Source organism: Aythya marila (assembly GCF_965140915.1).
Source record: "Aythya marila genome assembly, contig: HAP1_HAP1_SCAFFOLD_203, whole genome shotgun sequence".
NCBI lineage: Eukaryota > Metazoa > Chordata > Aves > Anseriformes > Anatidae > Aythya > Aythya marila.
Genome location: NW_028136816.1, coordinates 66,969 through 88,501, shown reverse-complemented (window position 1 = coordinate 88,501; position 21,533 = coordinate 66,969). Strand labels below are relative to the sequence as shown.

At 45.5% G+C, this 21,533-nt stretch overlaps 3 protein-coding genes across 3 annotated transcripts in view; all 3 read left to right on the top strand.

Moving 5' to 3' along the window:
- The window catches only part of LOC309891441 (ubiquitin carboxyl-terminal hydrolase 42-like), a gene marked incomplete at both ends in the record, with an annotated part of 156,321 nt that extends 148,047 nt beyond the window's left edge, over positions 1 to 8,274 (top strand). Inside the window, one exon of the mRNA XM_082785810.1 lies at positions 8,269 to 8,274. Coding sequence (XP_082641936.1) covers positions 8,269 to 8,274 — 6 coding nt within the window. The remainder of the gene's footprint in view (positions 1 to 8,268) is intronic.
- Positions 8,275 to 8,277: 3 nt separating this feature from the next.
- Positions 8,278 to 14,908, top strand: LOC309891440 (ubiquitin carboxyl-terminal hydrolase 42-like; the record flags this gene model as incomplete). The annotated part of the gene is made up of 12 exons (XM_082785809.1): positions 8,278 to 8,506; positions 9,254 to 9,454; positions 10,051 to 10,161; positions 10,321 to 10,423; positions 10,628 to 10,695; positions 10,852 to 10,922; positions 11,454 to 11,536; positions 12,455 to 12,566; positions 12,944 to 13,084; positions 13,279 to 13,379; positions 13,843 to 13,984; positions 14,192 to 14,908. The coding sequence occupies 12 exons, from the start codon at positions 8,278 to 8,280 to the stop codon at positions 14,906 to 14,908; spliced, it is 2,079 nt and encodes a 692-aa protein (XP_082641935.1).
- Positions 14,909 to 14,938: 30 nt separating this feature from the next.
- Positions 14,939 to 17,008, top strand: LOC309891442 (uncharacterized protein; the record flags this gene model as incomplete). The annotated part of the gene is given in 3 exon segments (XM_082785811.1): positions 14,939 to 14,952; positions 16,353 to 16,932; positions 16,934 to 17,008. Coding segments are annotated over 3 exon segments (669 nt in total).
- Positions 17,009 to 21,533: the final 4,525 nt, after the last annotated feature.

Below are 21,533 nucleotides of genomic sequence, written 5' to 3'. Positions count from 1 at the left end.
ACTGAAACCAGGACATGTATCTTTTCCACTTGGGTGCTATTGCTCATAATTTTGAGAATTCAACATGAGCAAGCTAGGAAATGGGGGTACATACAGAACCGCGTGTATATGGCACGCAACAGACTTGGGATGTGGATCCTGCGTGAGGCCTACAGGCTTCTCTTTGTATACCATGGAGCACTGGCTTGTAAACATGGTGAAATTTCCCATCCTTGATGGGTCTAATACAACAAGTCTTTTATCCCTTCTCTGCCGTGTCCTCTTTCTTAATGTAGGCAGTTGAGAAAGCCAAAATTGGAACGAAAAAAAGAATATAGCACAGGTAAGTGGCTGTAAGTCCCCGGGATACCTATTTGCGCAGGTTACTGAAGAGGATGGCACTTGGTCACTCCATGGCTTTCATTTGGCCCCAAAGCCTTCTGTAGTCAGCTGAATTCACTCCTCAGTGACTTTTCTGTGAAGAGAGGTAGGTGCAAATAGGAGATTTTATGAATTCCTTGGGGAGGGAGCAGTGTGAATTGCAGCTTGGTAGGCACAAAGCAAACTGTTCTAATTGTGCAAAGTAAATCGATACTTGGTAAGTTCAAACTCAGTTTTATAGCTGGCAAGCACAAAAGTAAACCTTAGCTGTGATCCTAGCAGCACAGCGGTGTAGCTCTTCCCTTCCCCTTGTCCTCTTGGCTCTTTTAATGACAGTGCAAGCAACCAACCTGTGCCAAAGGGTGCTGTATGGCAAACAATGGGCAGGCTTTTTTCTAAAAAGCACGAGTTTGAGTTATGTGGTGTTTGGGTGTTTCTCTTGAAACGATTCTTCCCTCCTTGAGCTGTTAGATCCTAATGCAGGAAATGGAAGTGCTGCATGCATAAACAGAGTAATCAAACATACACCTCTTAGGAAGAGGCTTGCAATGTCCTAGTGTTTGTTTTGAGCACTGTTAGATACAGTTTGACATGAATGGAGTGAAAACACCTTAGAGAAAGGTGTTGATTGTTCTCACTTTTCCAAGACAGAAATAAGTGGAGTAGATTTCCCTCCTGCATGGAACAAAAGTTGCACGTTTGTTTTTGTCTGGCTAGCTTTCAGTCTCTTTAAAAATTTCCCTACAGGTCCCAGTTTTAAGTAGACAGTTTAAACGTGCAGAGCGATAAATTAGTGGAATGCAGTGGTTGTGACACCAACTTCTGACCTGAAATGTAAAGAAAGCTCAATCCACTTCAGGGTGCCTTTTTTGTCTGTCTGTTTCCATTTTACAAGAGCAACGGTGAAATAAGGAGAATCCCATCTTCACTGTTTCAAAATCCTTTGTTTCTGCGTTTCAGTCACCAGAACATTGAGGAGTAGAGCTGGTGCAAAAACTGTGAGACGAGTCCACGGAGAAAACAGGGACTTGGAGCTGCGCCGCAGCTGTAGAGTCGGACACAGTCGGTACTCGACTACTAACTCGTCCATTCTATTTGACAAACTTATGACAAAGTAAGTCATCTTTTCTTGCAGACCTCTTAGAATGATCTTTCTTAGCAAGCCTTTGCACTATGGCATGATGTTGGCCTCGACTTGCTCTTTATTTTGACAGCAAAGAGGTATGGCTGCTCCTGGCATTTCCTTCCTGTTTACAGGGAGACACCGTTACCTGGCTAGATAAACAGATTTTCTTGAAGGTGCTATTTCAGCATATAAGAATTGATTTAAAAAACAACCAATAACAACAACAAAAGTGCTTCATGGCTTACTAGTTTTGTAATCTCACATTTCTCCAGGAATACTTGATTTGCTGCATTTCACCATTACACTCGTCAGCGCCGCTGATTCTGGTTTATCACTATTTGCATTGCAAATCTCCTTGTCCAAAGCTTAAACTGATGTATGCACTGCTTGAAAACAAAACCTGAAGTTGCAGAGCAGAAGACTCAAGTCATTATGTTAGCCGCTGTGTAACCATACTCCTTTCCAAGCATAAGATGTCCAGCTTATTTTGTTTCTATGAAGAGTTTAAATGGCTCCCGTTAAGCAAAGATGTCCCCACACTGATACTTACTATTAAGCAAGGATTCCACCTCCTTTGGCTGAGGTCTGCTCCCTTACTCACATTGGAACATTCATCCAAGTAGCCTGCAATTCCACACTCTCGGGGGAAAGTCCATAGAATAGAAAAGGTTCCTCCAGTCTCTTCCTCAGCCTTTTTTTGAAGCATGCAATAAAGCAAAACATTCACAGGCTGCCCTTCCATGCAAAACAAGGCAAATTAGTAAGACAGGAGCCACAAAACTGATTGTCCTTTAAAGTTAAAATGAGATTTGAAATAGATCGAGTTAGCAAGTGTTGTAAGTCTGTAGCTAAGTCTGGTTTTGCCAATGCAGCACAATTCGCTATCACGTAGCCAGAGCTGCTTCTGTAGCTCCAAGAAGCAAAACTGCTTTGACAAAATACTGTGTCATCAAAGCATTCGTTGGCTCAGTAGGCACGGCTCAGGTTCAACAAGTTTGTGAAAAAATGAGTACTAACAGAAGCAGCAGGGTCCAAAGAAACACTTTATGTCCCCACTGCGAAATGAGGGGCTTTACCTTGAGTGTTAGGCACACTGTCAATAGAAAAGCACTGTAACAGAATCTGCCACGGCAGTTTGCATGTTATTGAAAGACCATCAGAGTGGGACTGCAGCAAGATCATTGCGAAGTTACAAAAAAAAACATGTGGGGGTGGGAGTTTAGTTGCGTTCGATAACACAATCTTAGATAAAGATTTTGGTCTTAACGTAAAAGTAAGGATGTCTACTGATCTCTTCAACTCCAACAACTGAAGCCCAAGTCTGAAAAATCGCCTTTAAGAATGCAAAGAAAATATTTAACTCTTCTGTATGTTCATACTTTGCTATCAAGCAAAGGAATGAATGCTGATGCCTTAACTATGTAGGGCTGTAGCTTACAGAGAGACTACACCTTCCTGTTTTTTTCCCTTTAAAAACGTTAAATGTACGTGAAATTATTTGGGGGTGTTTTCACATGCAAAGCCTAATGCAGTGCATGCAAGCCCTGTCATCTTCTTCGTCTAGTAGTGTCGCGTTAAGGGGTGTAGCCGATTGACCGTCATGGGTCCCGTCGGATTCAGGGTGCTGAACTATCACGGTCACGGATTCACCAACAACGCAGTACGGCCTCGCTGTAGTCGCATTCAAGGAGAACTCTCACAGCTAGGAAGAATGCAATTAAGTGCAATTTCTTACGGCGACAGGTACACAGGTTCTTTGGATTGTCAGTGATAAATTCACTGTCTGCAAAAGCAAGCTAGCATGCATGAAATGCACAGGTACACAGCCTAGGTATTAAGACATTAAAAAGCATCAAAACTCTAGAGATTTCTAAGATTCCACAGAGACGCCTGGTATAAGCAAGCGTTCAGATCTTACCCCACGGCGTCCCAATGGAGTGGGGGTGGGGGAGTGAGAGGCTCAGCCTGTCGAGTGATGTCAGAAGGAATCCTTCCTGATAGTATCTTCCCTAACATCCCCTTTCTCTTAAAGCAATTGGTATTATTTTCTATCTTTAAGGTGGAGCTTGAGTGACTCTAGTCATGCATATCTTGGTTGTGCTTGGTAGAAATGATCTCACTTGCGTTTAAAGGTACAGACTGTGAGAAATTCCGAGGGCGTGCTCAGTGAGGGGTGGTTGCACCTTGGAGGCGGGTAGCTTTTGGGATGGAGGTGTGCTTATGATGCCTAGTCGCTTAAGGCGATTACTCCACAAGTAGTAACTTAGTGTTGATTTAACTACAGCATATCTAAAACATAAGAAGGATGTTAGTATGGAAGAAGCCGATGAAACCAGTCCTTAAATCTTACTACTTACTGTGCGTGAGCAGACTGGCGTGAGTTTTAGCTATACTGGCAAATATCAAACCACACCTGTGTCGTCCCAAAGCTGGGAAAAAAACAAAAACAAAACCAAGGAAATGTTGAAGCAAATAGGGAGGCGTGTAGCTTGTGCAGTCTTTTAGCTGAGAAAATAAAGAAGGAGAGAGACAGGTAGCCTTGAGCTAGCAGAAGCAAGGAAGAGAAGGGCTAAAAGGGAAAAAACAGGAAGGAGAACACCAGCTCCAGACTGACCTATAGTAACCTTTTTCTCATTAAGGGTCATTAGCACATTAAAAATCACACCTGTCAAAATGCTAATCTATGCTAATGTGGGATTCGGTGTGTGTCCCCCCTCTCCTGTTCCCCCTCCCCCCCGGTATTCCTCTGTAATGCACAAGCTCAGTGGAGATAAGTTAGGTGAGCTGTAATAACCAATCCAAAGGAGCCAAAGAGAGAGTTTTCACAAGTTTCCTGTGTATAAATGACGGTGATTCGAGTCAGAGGTGTGCTTGCTTTGCGAAAGATGGCCAAGTGCCTGACTCTGCAGAGTTCTATAAGTAATTATATAATTAAAAGACCTTCGTGTGCATTCCGACTCTGGGTGCTTATTGGCGCGGTGCACTCTGCACGAACCTGCAGACAACATCTGTACTCAGTGTCATGACTACAGACAACCCTCTGCTGTTTATTTATTCCTGCATATTTTTCTGTGCATTCAACACAACCCCTTTGGCACAACTAGTTAACCACGTAGCTGCCAGTCCACCACTCAGTTGCACTTGTGAAGAGGAAAAGCTATTTCCGTCTACTGGAGGAGCACATCCTCTAAATGCAAGCTTCACTCAGCTGGTCATTTACTGCAGGACAAGATTTGAAAAGTGTTGTTGAGTTCTGGGTTTCCTGCTTACAGGAAAAATTAAGTGCTAGATCGCCCTCTACTCCGCTTTGTCTGCTGCATTTAATGGAGATTAAACTGATTTCGTTTGCTCCTCCGTTTATGGACAATGAGCTGAAGGAACAGGTACAGCACATTAGCCTGGAATGCCTTCCCTCCCAACCAAAGTAAACTGGAGCTGTAACTAACACAAGCAAAAGCAAGGCTTCTGTGTTTTCAGCTGAATAAAGTTCCAACAAAATCATCCTCTGGGATTTGAAGGTTACTTCACATGACATGCCAACGACTCTTTTCCCTCTATTGTAAAGCGGATCCCTGCTGTTAGTTGCTCTAGAAGCAGAGGAATCGTCGGTTTGGTTACCAAATAGCCGCTTCTGCAAACGAGAAGTGTTGTGCTCTCTCTTCCCTTTGAATGACTCCACACTTCTCATCAGCTACTGGATTGCTGACCTAGAATCAGAGAACATCCCAAGGTGGAAAGGACTCCCAATAATCACCAAGTCCAACTCGTGGCTCCACACAGGACCACCCCAAAGTGAGACCCGATGTCTGAGAGCATTGTTCAACACTTGTTGACCTCCGTCAGGCTCGGTGCCATGAGCAGTGCCCTGGGCAGCTGTCTCAGTAGCCAGCCACCCCCTCAGCGCAGCACCTGAGGCGCACGGGGCTCGGCGGGGCGGCCCGGGAGGGGAGGACGGCGGGGCGAAGTGGCAGCTCCCTCAGAGCCGTCTCCCCGCCGCCTCGGCCGCATGTCGTGGCTTTTTCGTGTCGGGGCTTTTTCATGTCGTGCCCTCGGTCTCTCGCCGTGGGTGAGATGCTGCTCCCCAGCGCGGACCCCTTGCGCGCGGGGCCTGCCCGCGGCGGCGGCGGGAGGGAAACCCCAACCCCAAAGCCCTCCCGGCAGGGAGAGCTCGGGGTGAGGGCCGATCCGGCACCGACAGTAAACACACGCCGGAGGAAACGCTCTGGTTTTAGCCATGAGCAGCGCGGCCAGGTTCACAAGGCGTCACGCTGGAGCTCCGAGTTCGGCGGCGTTCCGAGGCCGTTGTGGCGGTTGTGGAGACGGCCCCGGCTGAGGTGGCTGCTGCTGTCGCTGCTGTCCCCTCTGTCCCTGCTGTTGCCGCTGTTGCCGCTGTTCCCGGACCTTGGAGACCCCCGGCGGCTCCCTGCGCCAGGCCCTGTGGCCCCGGGGAGCTGCCCGCCGCCTCGTCGGCCAGCCCGGCAGCAATCCTGCCAGCACAGAATAGCCCACTGCGTTTCAGGGTAAAGTGACGATTAATTTCTATTTCCTGGCCTGGGTGCTGCTTTCTTCTTTAAGGAAGCTTCAAGGTTAAAGGTTCAACTCAGTTATGTCAGGGTTCAACTCCGTTTCGTGAAGGGGCTCTTGTACGAAAGCTTAAGCTGGGATTGACTCTCTGCTAAGCGGAGGCCAAACGTGGACCTACTGAGAAGCAGGTCCTAAGTGATAACATTTTCTAAAGAGACTGCTAAACACATCTGAAGAGTGCTGCTGCAGAACTCTGAATGGGGGGATAGCAACTGTCTTAAGTGATCTGGAATCTTGAATTTACTTTTCAATGGACAAGAGGTGTGTCTCTCAAGGCAAACAAAGAGAGGAGTAACACCCTCTCTTGTCACTCATGTCAACATAAATTTATGCTCAGAGCGTAGGTGTAGGAACAGCATCGGTATGTATATGGAACATCGGGAGAGGAAGCTCTATCGGTATTTACAGTTTTTCTACTACCTTGCCAGAGAGACGTCATCTCCAAATGAGAAATGGATGTTTCCAATGTGTTGCTGAAACATTTTCCCTTTCAATCCTAAAAAAGGAGCTGTCACTGGTGAAGATCGGAGCTTATCCCTGAGCCCAGGAGCTGTCACCTTAGTCTTCCAATCGGACAAGGACGACTTCATTTCTCATGTAAATGCATTTGTCAGGTTTGCGTATTGTTTTTTCAGGAATGGAAAGTGTGTATAGAATGGATTTAAAATCAATTTTAAATGTAAAACGTCAAGGCAAAAAAGTTCTAATTACAACCTCTGCACACAATTTGCCAGCTGTGGGACTAGGAGTTTTCTTATTTACTGTGTTTTGTTTAACGTGTCTGAAGTTTAATGGACAGCAATCAAGGCGTGCTAGAAATCTGAAAGCACTTTATGCTTTGTTCTCTCCGTCATTTTGGTATAACAAACTAGCTTATGTTTTAAACCCTCCATGAGGTTAGTGGTTTCCCTAAAGGTAACAAGTCCCTGTGTGCTACAGTAAGACAGTAACAAAACATGAAGTATAGAAGTTCATCCTGTCATTATTCAGCTTCTGCCTATGGACACACAACTACGCTTATTTAAAGCGGTATCACCTTGAAACCTAATCAGCATTTTAAAAAGGACTTTGTAGCAGTTATTGGCTTTTGTCCTGGAGGGCTGAGGTTTGTTTTGTTTTGTTTTACATTCAGCATTTCCGTTTCTAGCTTACATTCCCCTGTTGTTTTGCATGAGGAAAGCGTGCAACTTTAGAAAGGAGAACGGAAAGAGCTGCTTTTTAGTCTAACTTTTCAGTTTGTCGTAGGAGTTTTAAATGTGGTAGGAGTAAAACACCAGAAGTACTGCTGCCAAAGTTATATTCAAACTCGTCTTTCTTGGAGAAGCAGAAGAAGCCCAGGGAGAAATGAATTTGCAAACATGCTCTTCATGCTCTCCTTTCCGAAGATTTCTCTGAGATATAGCCCATCCTCTGTGGGTTTTGAGGTATATGGTTCCCAGGAGTGAAAAGGAGGGCCAAACATCTCTCCTCTTGGATCTCAGCATGCCAGGGCTTTGGTGTACTGCCACTTACAGCTCCGCTTTTTCACCTGGAAAAAGCGACCGCATGATGTAGACTGAGGAGCCCTCACAGATTAACTTGCTATCACCAAGTGACGCCCATGAAAGGTGTATTTAAAAGCTAGGCTCATTATAGAATCACAACAAACCCCTCATGACTGGTGCAGTAGACAGTGAGGTAGAGGGCGAGCCCTGGAAAGACAGAAGAAAAGTAGCAGTGAGTTCTGGGTACCTTTGTGCAGACGAAACAGAAAAACGCAGGCAGTGAAGTAATAGTGTTCCGTTACTAATGCCAGCAATAGATAATTGCAACAATTATCTATTAGATCATAGGTGCTAATTAACAGATAATTGCGCAACTCCGGAAATCAATAAATAACTGATTCCCCTCAGAGAATGTCTTCTACATTTTTATATTAAAAAGACTCCAGAGTTGTAATGGATTAAAATCCTACGGAAGGGAAAGAAATGGCATCAGCCACTAGTTCTGCAGAAGCGAAAAGTAATACTGATAGAGTTTAGATGGAAATTTTCACTTTGTGTGTTTAGTTTGGGGATTCTTTTTAAATCATTCATACCAGCGATTTAGTTCTTAAGGCTGTTTCTTTGAGATTAAGTGACAGGACTTCTGTTACTCTTTTCTTCTTGGAGTGCTTCTTGATAGTCTTACGTCAACCAGAACTTCTGTCTCTGTCGCAGATGTGAACAATGACCGTAGCTAAGAAGCCCAAATCTTCAAAGCCTAAAAAGCCCTCTTCAAGGCGGTCTGGCAAATCCAAGAAACCAAGTCCTAAAATACTGATGTCACGCACCGCCAACTGGGGCCGGATAGTGCCTGCAGAAGATTCAAGCCAAGTCTCTGTGGCCCAAGGACGTGGAGGTGCTATTTACTGTAGATCATCTGAAAAATCTAAGGCTTTTGCCCCAAGAGATCTAAGTAAGTGTGCGTTCTATCCTGCCTCCATTGTCTTCAAAGCAAAAGTAGAAAATGCAGTTCTTACTTGTTGCACTGATAGAGAAGGGGACTACTGTGAAGAAAGACTTCAAAAGCGAATCCCCTAAGGCAACTGAAGTGACTGATGTTACAGAAATTAATTTTGATATATTTACAGTCAACAGAGAAATACGGGGAGCTTTTTGTAATGCACAGATTCCTCCATGTCTTTTCTGTTTTGCAGAGAAAAGTGTTTGATTGTTGCTATTCACAGCTTCCATTTTTCACAGGTTTTTTGAAGGATAACATTGCTCAGGAAAAAATCTGGTATCTGTAGGGGTACCGTCATTCCTAGTTCCTAGTTTTTACGTTTTTACCGTATAATTTCAAGTCTAAGTTTGTGGTTTAAGTTATAATAAGGAAAAAAACAGTAGTTGAGTTAATCAGGTTAAAGATTATAGATGGAGAGGAACTTGGCATTAGGTGCTACAAACAGAATGGCAGTTAGCCTTGCCTTAGAAAAATTAAAATGGTTGACTAAAGTTGTTTTTGTTTTTGTTTTTTTTTTCCCCAAAACATTGTGTTGACCAGCCAATTTGAATTTGGTGGTATTAAAGCTGTCTGCAATAAGTTTTTCTGGTTTGGATTGTAGCTAGCTCCTCTAGGTGCTCCTGCAGAATAGTATTTTTTTAAATACCTTTCTTCGAAACAAACAAACAAGATCTCTTTTTAAATTTAACTTTCTTGCAGTCGTTAATGATGGAATTGCTCCGCCACAGAGCATTCTTTTTCCACCTGAGAAGATTTGTATGGATTGGCGAGAAACACAAAGTGTTGGAGTTGGCCTGTACAATCTTGGCAACACATGTTTTCTTAATGCTACTCTACAGTGTTTGACCTACACACCCCCACTTGCCAATTACATGCTTTCTCTTGAGCACAGCCAGTCATGTGAGTACTTTCTAACAGTATTTTGAATCTGTTGGATAGCTCTGAAGGTGAAAGAACAGCAGTGATTCTGTGAGATAAGCTTATTTGCCTGATTTTACCTGTAGCAGCTGGCTTTGAGCACTGTATTAGCAGTGGGCTCCGAATAGCATATGGAGTGCAATTAATGCACCATGTTTTATTTATTTAGTTAGTTATTTGTTTGTTTGTTTGTTTGTTTGTTTATTAAAGGATTATTTATTGCTTCATGGGAATAATGAAGTGCATTGGACAGTAATGCATTTGGTAGTAATTTTAGAGAGTAATACATTTTGCAGCCTGTGGAGTTCACATTCCTGTCAGCCTTTACAACTGCGACTTTGCAGTAGTCTTTTAGATTTCTCATCACAACATGCATTTGAATACAGGCTTAGTGGATATTTTTCTTCTGTCAAGTTGTGTGAAATGAAATGTTACAAGACTGTTGGGACATTGGCATCTTGGGAGAATAGAATGTAGCAAGGAGAGTGGATATTGTATCTATAGTTTAAATTGTACTTAGATGTTTGTAGTTCTGGATATTTCGCTGGACTGGGATGCTTTGCTCTTTCACTCTTCAGGTCGTGAACAAGATTTTTGCATGATGTGCACGATGGAGACTCACATTAACCAGGCCCTGCGTTGCACTGTTGATGCCATCGAGCCTACGCATGTTATCAGTAATCTCAGTCGTAAGTGGCTTCAGATGTGTTTCTTTTCGATAGCTTGTAATCTTCAAATAATTATTTGATGTGTCTAAGTGGTTTTAACACTCCAATGAAGAGAGATTTTAGAAATACAAGAATGATTTCATTTTTAAATGAGGTCAATACTATCATCTTCTTATTTAGGAATAGGACAACATTTCCGTTTTGGCAGTCAAGAAGACGCACACGAGTTCTTGCGCTATACTGTTGATGCTATGCAGGAAGCGTGCTTGAACGGAAGCACCGAGTAAGCATAAACAAGTTCACTTTCATACATTCTCTAGCACCTTCTAGTCCTTTATTTACTCTCAGAAATGATCTCTAGCACCTTTTAGTGCCTTATTTACTATCAGCAACGCAAGTCTACATCATCCTTGGTTTTCATCAAACTCTTTGAAGAGTTAATTCTGTGCCTTAAATCTTCTGAGGTCTGATTATAATTTATTTCCAGATTGGACAGATCTTCTCAAGCTACCACCATCATTCATCAAATATTTGGAGGATTTCTAAGATCGAGAGGTACTTGAAAAAATATTCCTGTCCTTAGAACTGATCTGTGTCTTTTGTCGGTAGTAAAGCAGTCTGTAGTTTGTCTAAAGTAGTATCTGTCAACAACTTGAATTTGGACAGTTAGTCTCCTTCACATAATGTTAAGCATTTATATTTTGTTTCCAGTGAAGTGCTTGAATTGCAAAGCAGTTTCGGATACGTATGAGGCATTTCTTGATATCACTTTGGATATAAAGGTAAGATGTTTTCTAAATATAATTCATGATGTTTAAGTACATGCATAACTTTCTAAATTAAACTTGTTTAACTTAAAAAACCAAACCACATATAATGTTAAAACGTAAGAGCTTGGTGGTGCTAAGGAAGTGGATTGGACTTTGTCCTTCCGTGGAACCCATGTAAATAGTCTCCACATTTGCATTGGGTTTAAGGGGAAAGAATTCTCTTTCTGCAAAAATTATAATGCTGTCATACTTCTTTGTTGTTCTACCTCAATATACATCTAATTGTTAGACTGATGAATTTGTCCCCAGTATTGATGACAAAGCACACTGTAGATGCTGTCTAGGCTACTGGAAAAGTATTTGTTCCAAAGTCAAATGCCTTCCAGGTGAGGTCAATGCTGAGCATGCTCTTTCTGCCTCCTTCTTCACAGTGCTCCTAGTAGATCGCTTGAGTATGTTAGTAAGATTCTCTTATAAACTACTAGTATGTCTCTGGAATTCTGAATTACGGTGACTTTGCGCTTTTCTTTCTCGCTGCTCTAGGCGGTTTCGTCTGTTAGCAGAGCTCTGGAACTCTTTGTGAAACCTGAAGAGCTGGATGGAGAGAATTGCTATAAATGTAGCGAGTAAGATTTTGACGAATTAGGTCTTAATCCTAGATGTCAGTTTTCTATGTTGCATGACTCTGTTGGACTACCTCTAAACTTTGGATCTACTTACAAGTTTTGTGGAAGTTTATAAAAGACTTGGATTTTTGTTTCCTTGGAGGGGGGAAGTCTTGTTCATAGGCATTCCCTATGGGTTTGCAATTCTCTGGCTTGTATTTTGCCATCAGAATTCAAAAAGAGCTACTTTTGTTCTTTCTATTTATTAGCTCTCGACAGTACTTTTCTTGATGTAAACTGCCCAGTTTCCGTTGTTCTCTGGGCTAGTGGCTAATTTTCACTGCTTACACCGTAGGTCCTACCTTGGAGCGGGCAATGTGTCAAACTGAACTATTTTGTTTCAAAGGATGGCAGATGGTTTCAGTGTCTTTCCAGACAAGCTCAGTACATGAAGACTTCCTACTGTTAAATGTCTCCCTCCTGTAGAATGACCATGTGCTTCTGTTGTATTTTTGATGTTGATAGTCGACCTATGTTGGAGATTATTTGCAATTTCTAGCCCTGGGGACCAAGGCTCTCTCGTTCCGCTTTCAGTATTTGTATTTCCCTTGAAAGCTGAAAGAATGTATCCAGGATTGGAGTTCAAATAGCCACTTTTGTAGACCAAGAAATGGTACCTTGCCATCCAACCTGGTCATACCCTTTTGTGAGAGATTCCTGTTCCCGCTATGCTCTGAGTTGTTGGGAAAATTGACCTTCTTCTGTGTATTAACAAACCTGACACGCAGTGCATGGGTTTATGAAAAGAAAAAAGACCAACCTATTATGCAAGTAAATATCATTCAAATAGCATAGGCATGCGTGAGACATTAAAAGGAGTTTGTTTTGGGGGCGAAAAAAGAAGATGCCTTCAAACACTTATCTCTGCTTGGTTTTAAGGTGTAAAAAGATGGTTCCTGCATCCAAGAGGTTTACCATACACCGTTCTTCCAAGGTTCTCACAATATCACTGAAAAGATTTGCAGATTTCACAGGTGGAAAGATCAACAAGGTATATTTACCACTGTAATGCAACTATATCATTGTGTAATGGGACATCCCCCAAAGCTGAAAGTTGTTAATATTTTCAGACAATAATTGTAGACTAACGACTATGGCTTATTCTTTCTCTTAATATCAATAAAGTTCCCGCTTGACAAGAAGCATATGCTTTCCTCTGAGAAGGCTGATTCATCAGGAAACAGTTCTCTGCAACTTCTAGTCTTAACCGTTGTTTATGGGAAGACTTATTTGTAGTGAATCAAGAAATATATTCGAGAAATATATTCTAGAAATCAATTCTAGTCTGTGTTTTTTGGAAGTGTTTTTCTCTGGCTAGTCCACGAAGTACTCTGGGATAATTTTTCTATCTTCTTGATGTCTCTTTAGGAGGTGAAATATCCGGAGTATTTGGACCTGAGAGCCTACATGTCGCAGTCAATGGGAGAACCACTGCTCTATGCCTTATATGCGGTGCTGGTACATCACGGTGTCAGCTGTCACTCAGGACACTATATATGCTATGTAAAGGTAGAAGTCAACAGCATTTCTAACAGGGTAAAGGTTGTGCTGGCAAACCAATTAAAGCATGACTAGCAGCTACTGTTTCTAGGGAAAAAGATTTCATTATATTTTTATTTGACATGTGTGTATTTTGTTCCTATCCGTGATTTCAATTGGAAAACGTGCAATTCACCTAAAGAAATCATTGTCTTTATTTGCAGGCTGGTAATGGACTTTGGTATCAGATGAATGATGCTAAAGTAGTGCGTACTGACATTAAAAGAGTTCTTGGTCAGCAAGCTTACATACTTTTTTATATCAGGTAATAACAAATCTTAAATTGTGTTCAGAAGAGATTTACTTTCCTGTTATTGATATTTTTCTGTTTTGCAAGTGTTTTTCTTGCTATCCCAGGAGAAGATTATTATTTGTCTAATTCAGTTCTGTCTAACCTGAAATTCTCTGTGTCGTTTATTATCTTTTGTTGCTTGGCCTTAAACTGCAGCACTTGTGTAAATTGCTATCTATGTGTTATCTGTAGCTGGCTACTTTAGAGAAGGAGAGAAATGAAGGTCATCTGTGGTGTAAGAATGAATTATTGCTCTGCAAGTGATAGTCTTAGTAGGAAGACTGTTCTCTACTTTTCAGTCTGTAGTCTTGGCGAAGCCTTCTGTAGAGAAGGCTTCCATATCGTATGAGCTGTTCCTCTAAAATGATAGGATGGGATTTAATCCAAGAGTAGGCTGAAAGAAAAACTAAACTACGATCACTGCTCTTTTCTGAAGGCGCTATGATTTGACACTTGGAGAACGTGCGTTTTACTTGCCAGCACCATCTTATCCCTGTTCATTCCCTCCTGGTCAGCAGGGGGCTAATAGTAAGCAGGCTGGATTTCTGGGACCACGACTTCTTCCTCATATGATTAAGGTAATTCAGGGAAGCGGGAGGGCAGATAACGGCACCAAACTGCTAGTGGGTTTGGGGTTTGGTGTGGGGTTTTTTGTTTGGTTTTAAGCATCTTTTTAGGTGTTAAGACCATTTGTAGAAACACTCAGTAGGAGAGTTTTGTGTTTCAAAATGTTACATGCAGTGTTTGCGTTAATCCATCTTGCAATTTCTTCTTTTTAAATACAGAATTCAAGCCGTTTAAATGGAAATGGATCCATAAAAGAGGACACAAAGACCACTGGTGTCACCCTAAAAAGGCCATCTTCAGCACCACCAATGGCCTGTGTTCAAAACCAGGCAATTACCAGGCCTTCAATGACTGATACGTCAAGAAAACAGAAGATCACCATCAGTATTCACAATAAATTGCCTGCTCGTCAGACTGTGTCACAGCCTGACTTTCTTAGCAGTGCTGTGGAGGATGAAGATCTCTACCAGGCTGTTCCTTCATCCACAATTACAAATTCGGTAATGCAAATGAAGCAAATGCAAACAAACAAAAAAGTTTCTGATGAAATTTTTGTGGAGCCAACAGTGAATGAAAATCCTAAACTCAGCTCTGATAACACAGTCCCTTATGGTGCAGAATCTTCAGGAAAATCTGAGGAGGAGTCAAAGGGCTTATTTCAAAGGAATTTGAAATGCAATGCAATGTCCTCTAATGGAATTTTGGTTGGAAAGGTAGTCCGTACATTGCAGCATTCCGATTCTTCCTGTCAGAATGCTGACAAAGGAAGATCCCAGCATGAGCTGCCAAAAACAGATTCACTAAATGGTGCTATTAGGTTAGTTAATGAATCTAAAGAAAACGGACTGAAACTTGATGATTCCACTTGCCGAGTTGAACCTGTTAAACCTTCTGAGATGTTCTTTTCTAAAACAAATGGATTGCTTGAAACATAGATTTGCTCCATCGAGAATTTCTCACCTACGATGTATTCGGGAGTGTTTATTGTGTTCCTAATTCAGGTGAAATACTGAGAAAACACAGCACACATGTGATCGTAAGGCTTTGTGGTATTATCCCCTTAGAATTTGCAGACCTGAGCTTACATTAGAACTTGTCAACTTAAGCTCAGCTGAGATAAAAATTCCTAAGTTTCATAAAGTAGATTTTGGGGGGTGAGTTGGGGTTATCTTTGAAGTGTAGATAATGCATACAACTGACAGCGGTCTTGCTTACCATTTAATGGAGACATTCTGACAAGACTAGTCCTCAGTACTACTACAAATAGTATTTTTTTGTCTGCTGACTTGTGCGTTTTAATTGCAGATGCCTGGAGCTATGCCTTCAGTCAATCGAGAAGTCATCACGGAGTCCTTCAGAGCCAGCCAGCTGAACAGCTTGTCAGAGGAAATGAGGTAAAATGAGCACAGTCTGATTAAGACAAGACTTTATGGAAGTTCGTTACAGTTTTATCTGTCTACTAATAGTATTTAATGGAAGGATTTAAATTAGTACAATTCCATACTGTGTGTCCAGTGTCACGAACAGAACTAATGATCAGCACTGAGCATATCACTCTGATGCAGGTTGGTGCCTCAAGGAGAACTTGTGTTCCTTTATAGAATGTTTTTTCCATTTTTCTCCACTGTCTGGAGAAACACTGGCTGTTCCCCGCTCGCCCCTATGCCTTTTTTCTCAGAGCAGCAGGTGGAAGGAGACAGATGCGTTTGCTTTTTTAGTGCAATGGCTTCAGAAGCAAGAGGGGAAAAAGCACTTTCTCTGGGAGCTGAAGAAGGTGTCCTAATCACAGGAGAGGTTTCTAAATGGCATATCTTTGCGAGCGTTCCTGTAGTCCGGAGGTTTTTGTTTGTTTGCTCGACGTTGGAAGGTTTTACTCTTAATATTCACGTCCTTCAGCAGAAGTGAGAAATGGGTTTTTATTTTATGCAGTGTTGCGGAACCTCCGAAATCTCCTGGGAATGATGAATACCTCGCCCAGTACCAATGTGATGACCGTGGAGACAAGGAGAAACCAAGAAGATCAAAAGAACGTGACCTCATTTCAAAAGAAAATGTTTTGTACGGCAAAGACTCTTCTGAGCCTGGTGAGAAATTGCGGCAAACTTCCTCTCTCGAGTCTGACACTGAATGTAGCTCTAACAATCTTTCTTCCTTAGCTATTGCAGATAGACGCCAAGATACAAAGGACAAGACTAAAACCACTGAGAAAGAGCATTACCGAAGCAAGAGGGAACATGCTCCTAGTGAAGAGAAGGAGAGTCAAAAAGCAGGTCCTTCCAGCAAGAGGAGGTGTTCTCAGAGCGTGGAATTTGTTGAGCAAAAGAGTCACAAGCAGGAGTACTGGGAGGGAAGCAGGTACAGATCTTTCCCTCGTGAAAGAAACAGCCCTGAGAATGGCAGAAGAGCAGTCAAATATTCAAAGTACAGATCTGGCAGCGGAGGAAGATCAGAACAAGGTAGCAATAGGTACTACCGATCCAAAGGGGAAAGAAGTTGGAGCAGAGAAAGATACTATCGAGACGAAGCACGGAGATGGGAAAGATGTGGCTATTACAAGGATTACTATTCACCTCATGCGACAGGAGACAGTAGAGAGAGAAAGTTCTCTCACGGCGATTCAGCCTTTGACAGATCGACTGCAACTTACTACAGCAGGTCACATAAGCATTATCATTACAAAAGCGGATGGCCTCACGGTTCCCTCTTGAGAGAGGAAGATGTACATCGCTTTGGCACACCCCGAGCAGACTTGCATCGTTGCTCGGTACCTCAGCAACATTCCAGAAGACATTCTCGTGAAAGACATGCGCTTCCACCTGTGTCAGCTCATTTGGAGAACTGTCGCCAGAAAACTGAAACAGAAGGAAACAGAAAAAGAAAATATACCCGTGCAGAAGGTAGTGAAAGTGAAATAGAAAGGAAAGACAGAAAGATAGAAAAGGAGCTTGTAGGTGGTGAAAAAAATGCAAAAATATCACAAGTTCTGGAAGAAAAAGAAGTCTAAGGATAAAGATGGAGAGAAGGATTCCAAGTAAGCAAGGATTCCAGCATACTCCGCATTTTTTATCCTAATTCTTTTCTGGGTGCTTCTCATGTCTTCCTTTTTTTTTTTTTTTTTTTTTTTTTTTTTTTCCTGGTGGTTTCTAAGTTCTTTAGATAGCACCAGCTGGCTGGGGATCATGTTGTTAGGTTGATCAGTGAAGACAGGAAAGCTCTTGCTGAATTGTGTCAGAGCACTAGCTTTGGACCACATAGTTCGAATCACATCCGTACACCATTCCAGATTAGGTTAAAAGATTTTTTCTGCTTGCACGTATTCCAGAGCTAGCCGTTGTTAATGATCTGTGTACAAACCAGGACCTATGGTCCTTCAATCTGACGGCTTAAGTTTGCTGCATCTAAAGTAAGTTGCGTGTGCACAAAGCACCACAAAATAGCTGACATGCTGCAAATCATCACCTGTGGTAAAATAAATCAGGTTTCATATAGGCAACAAGTGCCACATCTTTTTTTCCCTTTTTAACTTGCATGTTTCTTTCAGACTTCATGATTTGTGTTTCTGTGCGCTCCGCTTTGACAATGCCAATCGCAAGCGTAAGAAAAAGAAGAAAAAGGAGAAGAAAAAGAAGAAAAAGGAGAAACACCAGGAAAGCAAAAGGCTCCTTGGAACACTTAGATCCTCGTTTCCAGAAGATAACGCGGGAGAAGAAGGAAGAATCCCATCCTCCAGATGGCTCTTCATGTGAATAATGCAGAAGTGAGAGCAGTAAACAACCTTACAAGGAAGGGAAGACTTCCAGTGCAGGCGAAAGCAAGAAATACTGCTCCATCGCATCCAACGACTATACTAAAGGTAAGCGGCCGCAGCGTGTGTGAGGAATTCCTTTTATATTAATCTCGAGATTATTTCAAACAGTCTTGAAGTGCTTGATGACTTAACAGTCTGCAGATTTATTATCAAATCAAAAAAAAACCCCACTTGGTAGACTATTTTTTTCCCAGTTTTGAATGGCCACTAGGAAAGAAGGCCTGAAATAAAGAGGTTAAAGGCAAATGGTTTTGCATTCATGCAATCTGTCCCATTATCAAGAACAAAATTAGGGACTGAACGGAGGTCTTTCAAATTCCAGTGTTGCAAAAATGGACTTTTTACGATACTAATGTCAAAAGAATCCTGATTGTACTAGACTGGAAGTATCTCTTCTAGCTGAAAAATCAGGAAGAGCACAGAAGAAAATGCCTCTGCTCTACTGCTCTTCGGGCTTCAGTGAATTCTCTGGCCAGCAGATGGCGAACTCGTTCTCTCTAAACCAGTCCAAAGTAGAGGAAGAAAGTCAACGTCTTGCATGCATTACACAAGTGCGGGGCATGGGGATCCCTGGGCTATATACGTGAAAGAGATGTTCGTTGATAAATACAGCAGTACCCGCCCCACTTGGATACACTGCTTGCAAGGTAAGCAGGATAGGAGGGCTGTGCAAAGCAATTCTGTTAAATTGAGGAATTCAAGTATTTCGTCAAGCCTGAAGATACTAATTAGTTTCCTTTTGGGGAAGGTCAGTCTTTCAAAGCAAAGAAAAAATGTCTCTTAAGCAGGATTTTCTGAATGGTGGAATCTAATCTGAAAAAAGACCACTTCCACACGTTAATTATTTGCTGGTTTATTATTTTTAATTTTCTACTGTATTGAACCTCTTAAAGAAGCTAGGGACAGACTAGGAGCAACGGAGGACTTGTTAGAGTGCCTTTTAAACCGGAATCATGTTCCTTTGAATAAATGAACAAGGATAGCTAGTGACAATTTGTGATTTAAGGAAATTGCAGATACGTGAGAGAAAGAGCAGCATTAAAGCAGTTAAATTCCTGCATTCCTAAGTGCTCTCTCTAGCAAGTTAGTGAACGCTTCTGTTCTGTGGCTAGGATTTGGTCAGCTTTGATCACTAGTAAACCAAGGATGCCGTCCAGTCAAACCTTCATATGACTGTAACTTACCTAAGGTCAACCGTTTGCTATCAAAGCAGGTAGCTTGGTCCTACTATTCTGTACAGCTCACCAATTTTAGCATAGAATTCAAATGTAGTCCGTTTAATGGGAGGACTTTGGAAGCCGCCTTCTCCAGTCAGTTCAGATGTCGGCGAGGGGCTGGTGAGCCGCTGGGACGGAACCCCCGTTGCCCGGGTTCCCCAAGCAACCGCCCCACTCTCCAGCCACCATGGCAGGTCCAGCAGCCGGCTCCCGCTCCTCCCGGGGCTGCGGCCCTGCTGGCGAGCCCAGCGCCCCAGAGCTCAGCCCAGCGCCCTTTTTCCCACAGAGGGTTTCCCCAGACGGCTTCCGCGGCTTGCGCAGACGCAAAACTCCCCCTTCGTCGTCCCAGCCGTGCCGCCAACGGTGGCTGCCTGGCTGCTGCCCTCCCTCCCCGGAGCGACGGCGCTGCCCTTGCAGCCCCCGCAGGTACCCACCCTCCCCTCCGCGCTGCCCCAGGCCACCGTCTGGCACATGGTGCCGGGGGTCCAGGGGCAGGTGCTGCAGCTCCCCGCCGGGGTGCAGCTGCCACCTGGGGGGCACCTCCCAGCCCAGGGGCACCACCTGCAGCTTGGGCAGCTCCCCGCCGGGGGGCAGCTCCCTGCTGTGGGGCAGCTCCCCGCCGTGGGGCACCAGCTGCAGCTGGTGCAGCTCCCCGCTGTGGGGCAAAACCTGCAGCTGGTGCAGCTCCCAAGCATGGGGCACCAGCTGCAGCTGGTGCAGCTCCCCGCCGGGGGGCAGCTCCCCCACACCGCTCCTCCCTGTGCCCCCGTCCATCAGTGGGGACAGCCCATGGTGACGGGGACACTGGTACCCCACCATGCGCTGGGGCTGGGGCCCAGGGCCGTGCTCCATGGGGAGCTCCTGCACCCCGCAGGCACCTGCCTGTTGCAGGCCCCCGCCCAGCGCAACCCCCCGCCACCCCTCGTCCCGGGGCCTCCGCTGCGGGGGCAGGCGCTCCCCACGCCCCGCACCCTGAGCAGCAGCCGGGGGCAGCTGCCGGAGCCCTGCTTGCACGCCGTGGGGCTCAGCGAGGACCAGGGGCCCCCGCTGCCCGGCCCCACTGCCCCCAAGCCTGCCCAGGCTCCAAGGACCGCCAGCACCCAGACGGCGACGCCTGACGGTGAGTTTGGGGCTGGCACAGCCGGCCGCTGGGCGCCCCACACCCAGGGGCCATGGGAAAGCTGACATCGCCCGTCTTGGGGGATTTTCTTGCTTCGTCCTCAGCGGCGACAGCCCCGCAGGTGCCTGAGGAGCCCCCGCAGCTGCCCGAGCTGGGCCCTGATGCCTTTGCCGAGGCCTTTCCAGAGCTGGCAGGGGACAGCCAGCAGCTGCAGCACATGCAGGACGAGCTCCTGGCCGACCTGGACATCCCCATCCCCGGCATGGAGGAGCTGCTCAGCTGGCTCGATGCCGTGGAGCCCCAGGACGCCTTCCCCGATTTGCCCAGCAGTCCTGCCCTCAGCCGCTTCCTCTCGCAGCTGCCCGACCTCTGCGAGGACATCGAGGAGCCGAGCACGCAGGGACTGGAAGCCACAGGAGCCCTCGGTGAGGTCCCCTCAACCCCTGGGCTGCGCCCCGAGAAGCTTGAGGGTGGGCTGTCGCTGCAGTCCCCCGTCGTGCCAGCAGTGAGCCCCCCGCTCAGCCCTGCAGCCAGTCCCCTGCCCAGTGCGCTTAGGAGCCCCCTACCCAGTCCACCCCTGAGTCCCCCCAGGAGCCTCCCTGACACCCAGCTCCTCAGTGCCCTTAGTAGACCCCTGCCCCAACCCCCCCAGTGTTCCCTCAAGACCCGCCCCAACCCCAAGGTCCCCAGTGCCCTTAGTAGACCCCAGCCCAAATCCCCCCCGAGTTCCCCCAAGAAACGCCCCAACCCCAAGGGCCGCACTGACCATAGGAGACCCCTGCCCAAACGCCCCCTGGGTCCCCTCAAGAGCCCCCCGCCTGCCCCTGCGTCCACCGGCACCAAGCGGGGGGCCAAGCGCCCTGCGCCCAGCAGCACCCCCGGGACAGCGCAGAGCTGCCAGCACAGGAGGCCGACGACAGAGAACCCCCCCGGCAAGGAGAGGAAGACGCTGCTGGGCCAGGCTGGCCAAGGCCGCAAGAGACCGTGCCAGGGGAAGACGGGTGGCAGCAGCACGGTGGCTGGCAGCAGCAGGGAAGCAGGCAGCAGCGGGCAGCAGCTGGCGATCAACAGCACCACGGCACCCAGCAAGAGAGCGCGAAGCCCGGGGGCTGCAGGGGGGCAAGGAGCAGCGGCGCCACCTCCCCGCAGAGCGCGGCTGCTGCCGGAGACTCCGAGTGGGGAGCCCCGTGCCGTGCGGCCCCAGGACAGGCTCTGTCCCCAGGCCAGCGGGGCCAGGACGCTGCAGCGCCAGCAGCCGGGGACAAAGACCCCCAGCGAGACTTTGCAGCCGCTGGGGGCCAGGGCCAAGGCGCTGGGGCCAGCGTGCCAGCTGGCCTGTGTGCAGCCGCAGCCCACCTCCAGCAGCCCCAGCAGCATGCCCAGCGCCCCGCCGACAGTGCCAGGCTCCAGCTACC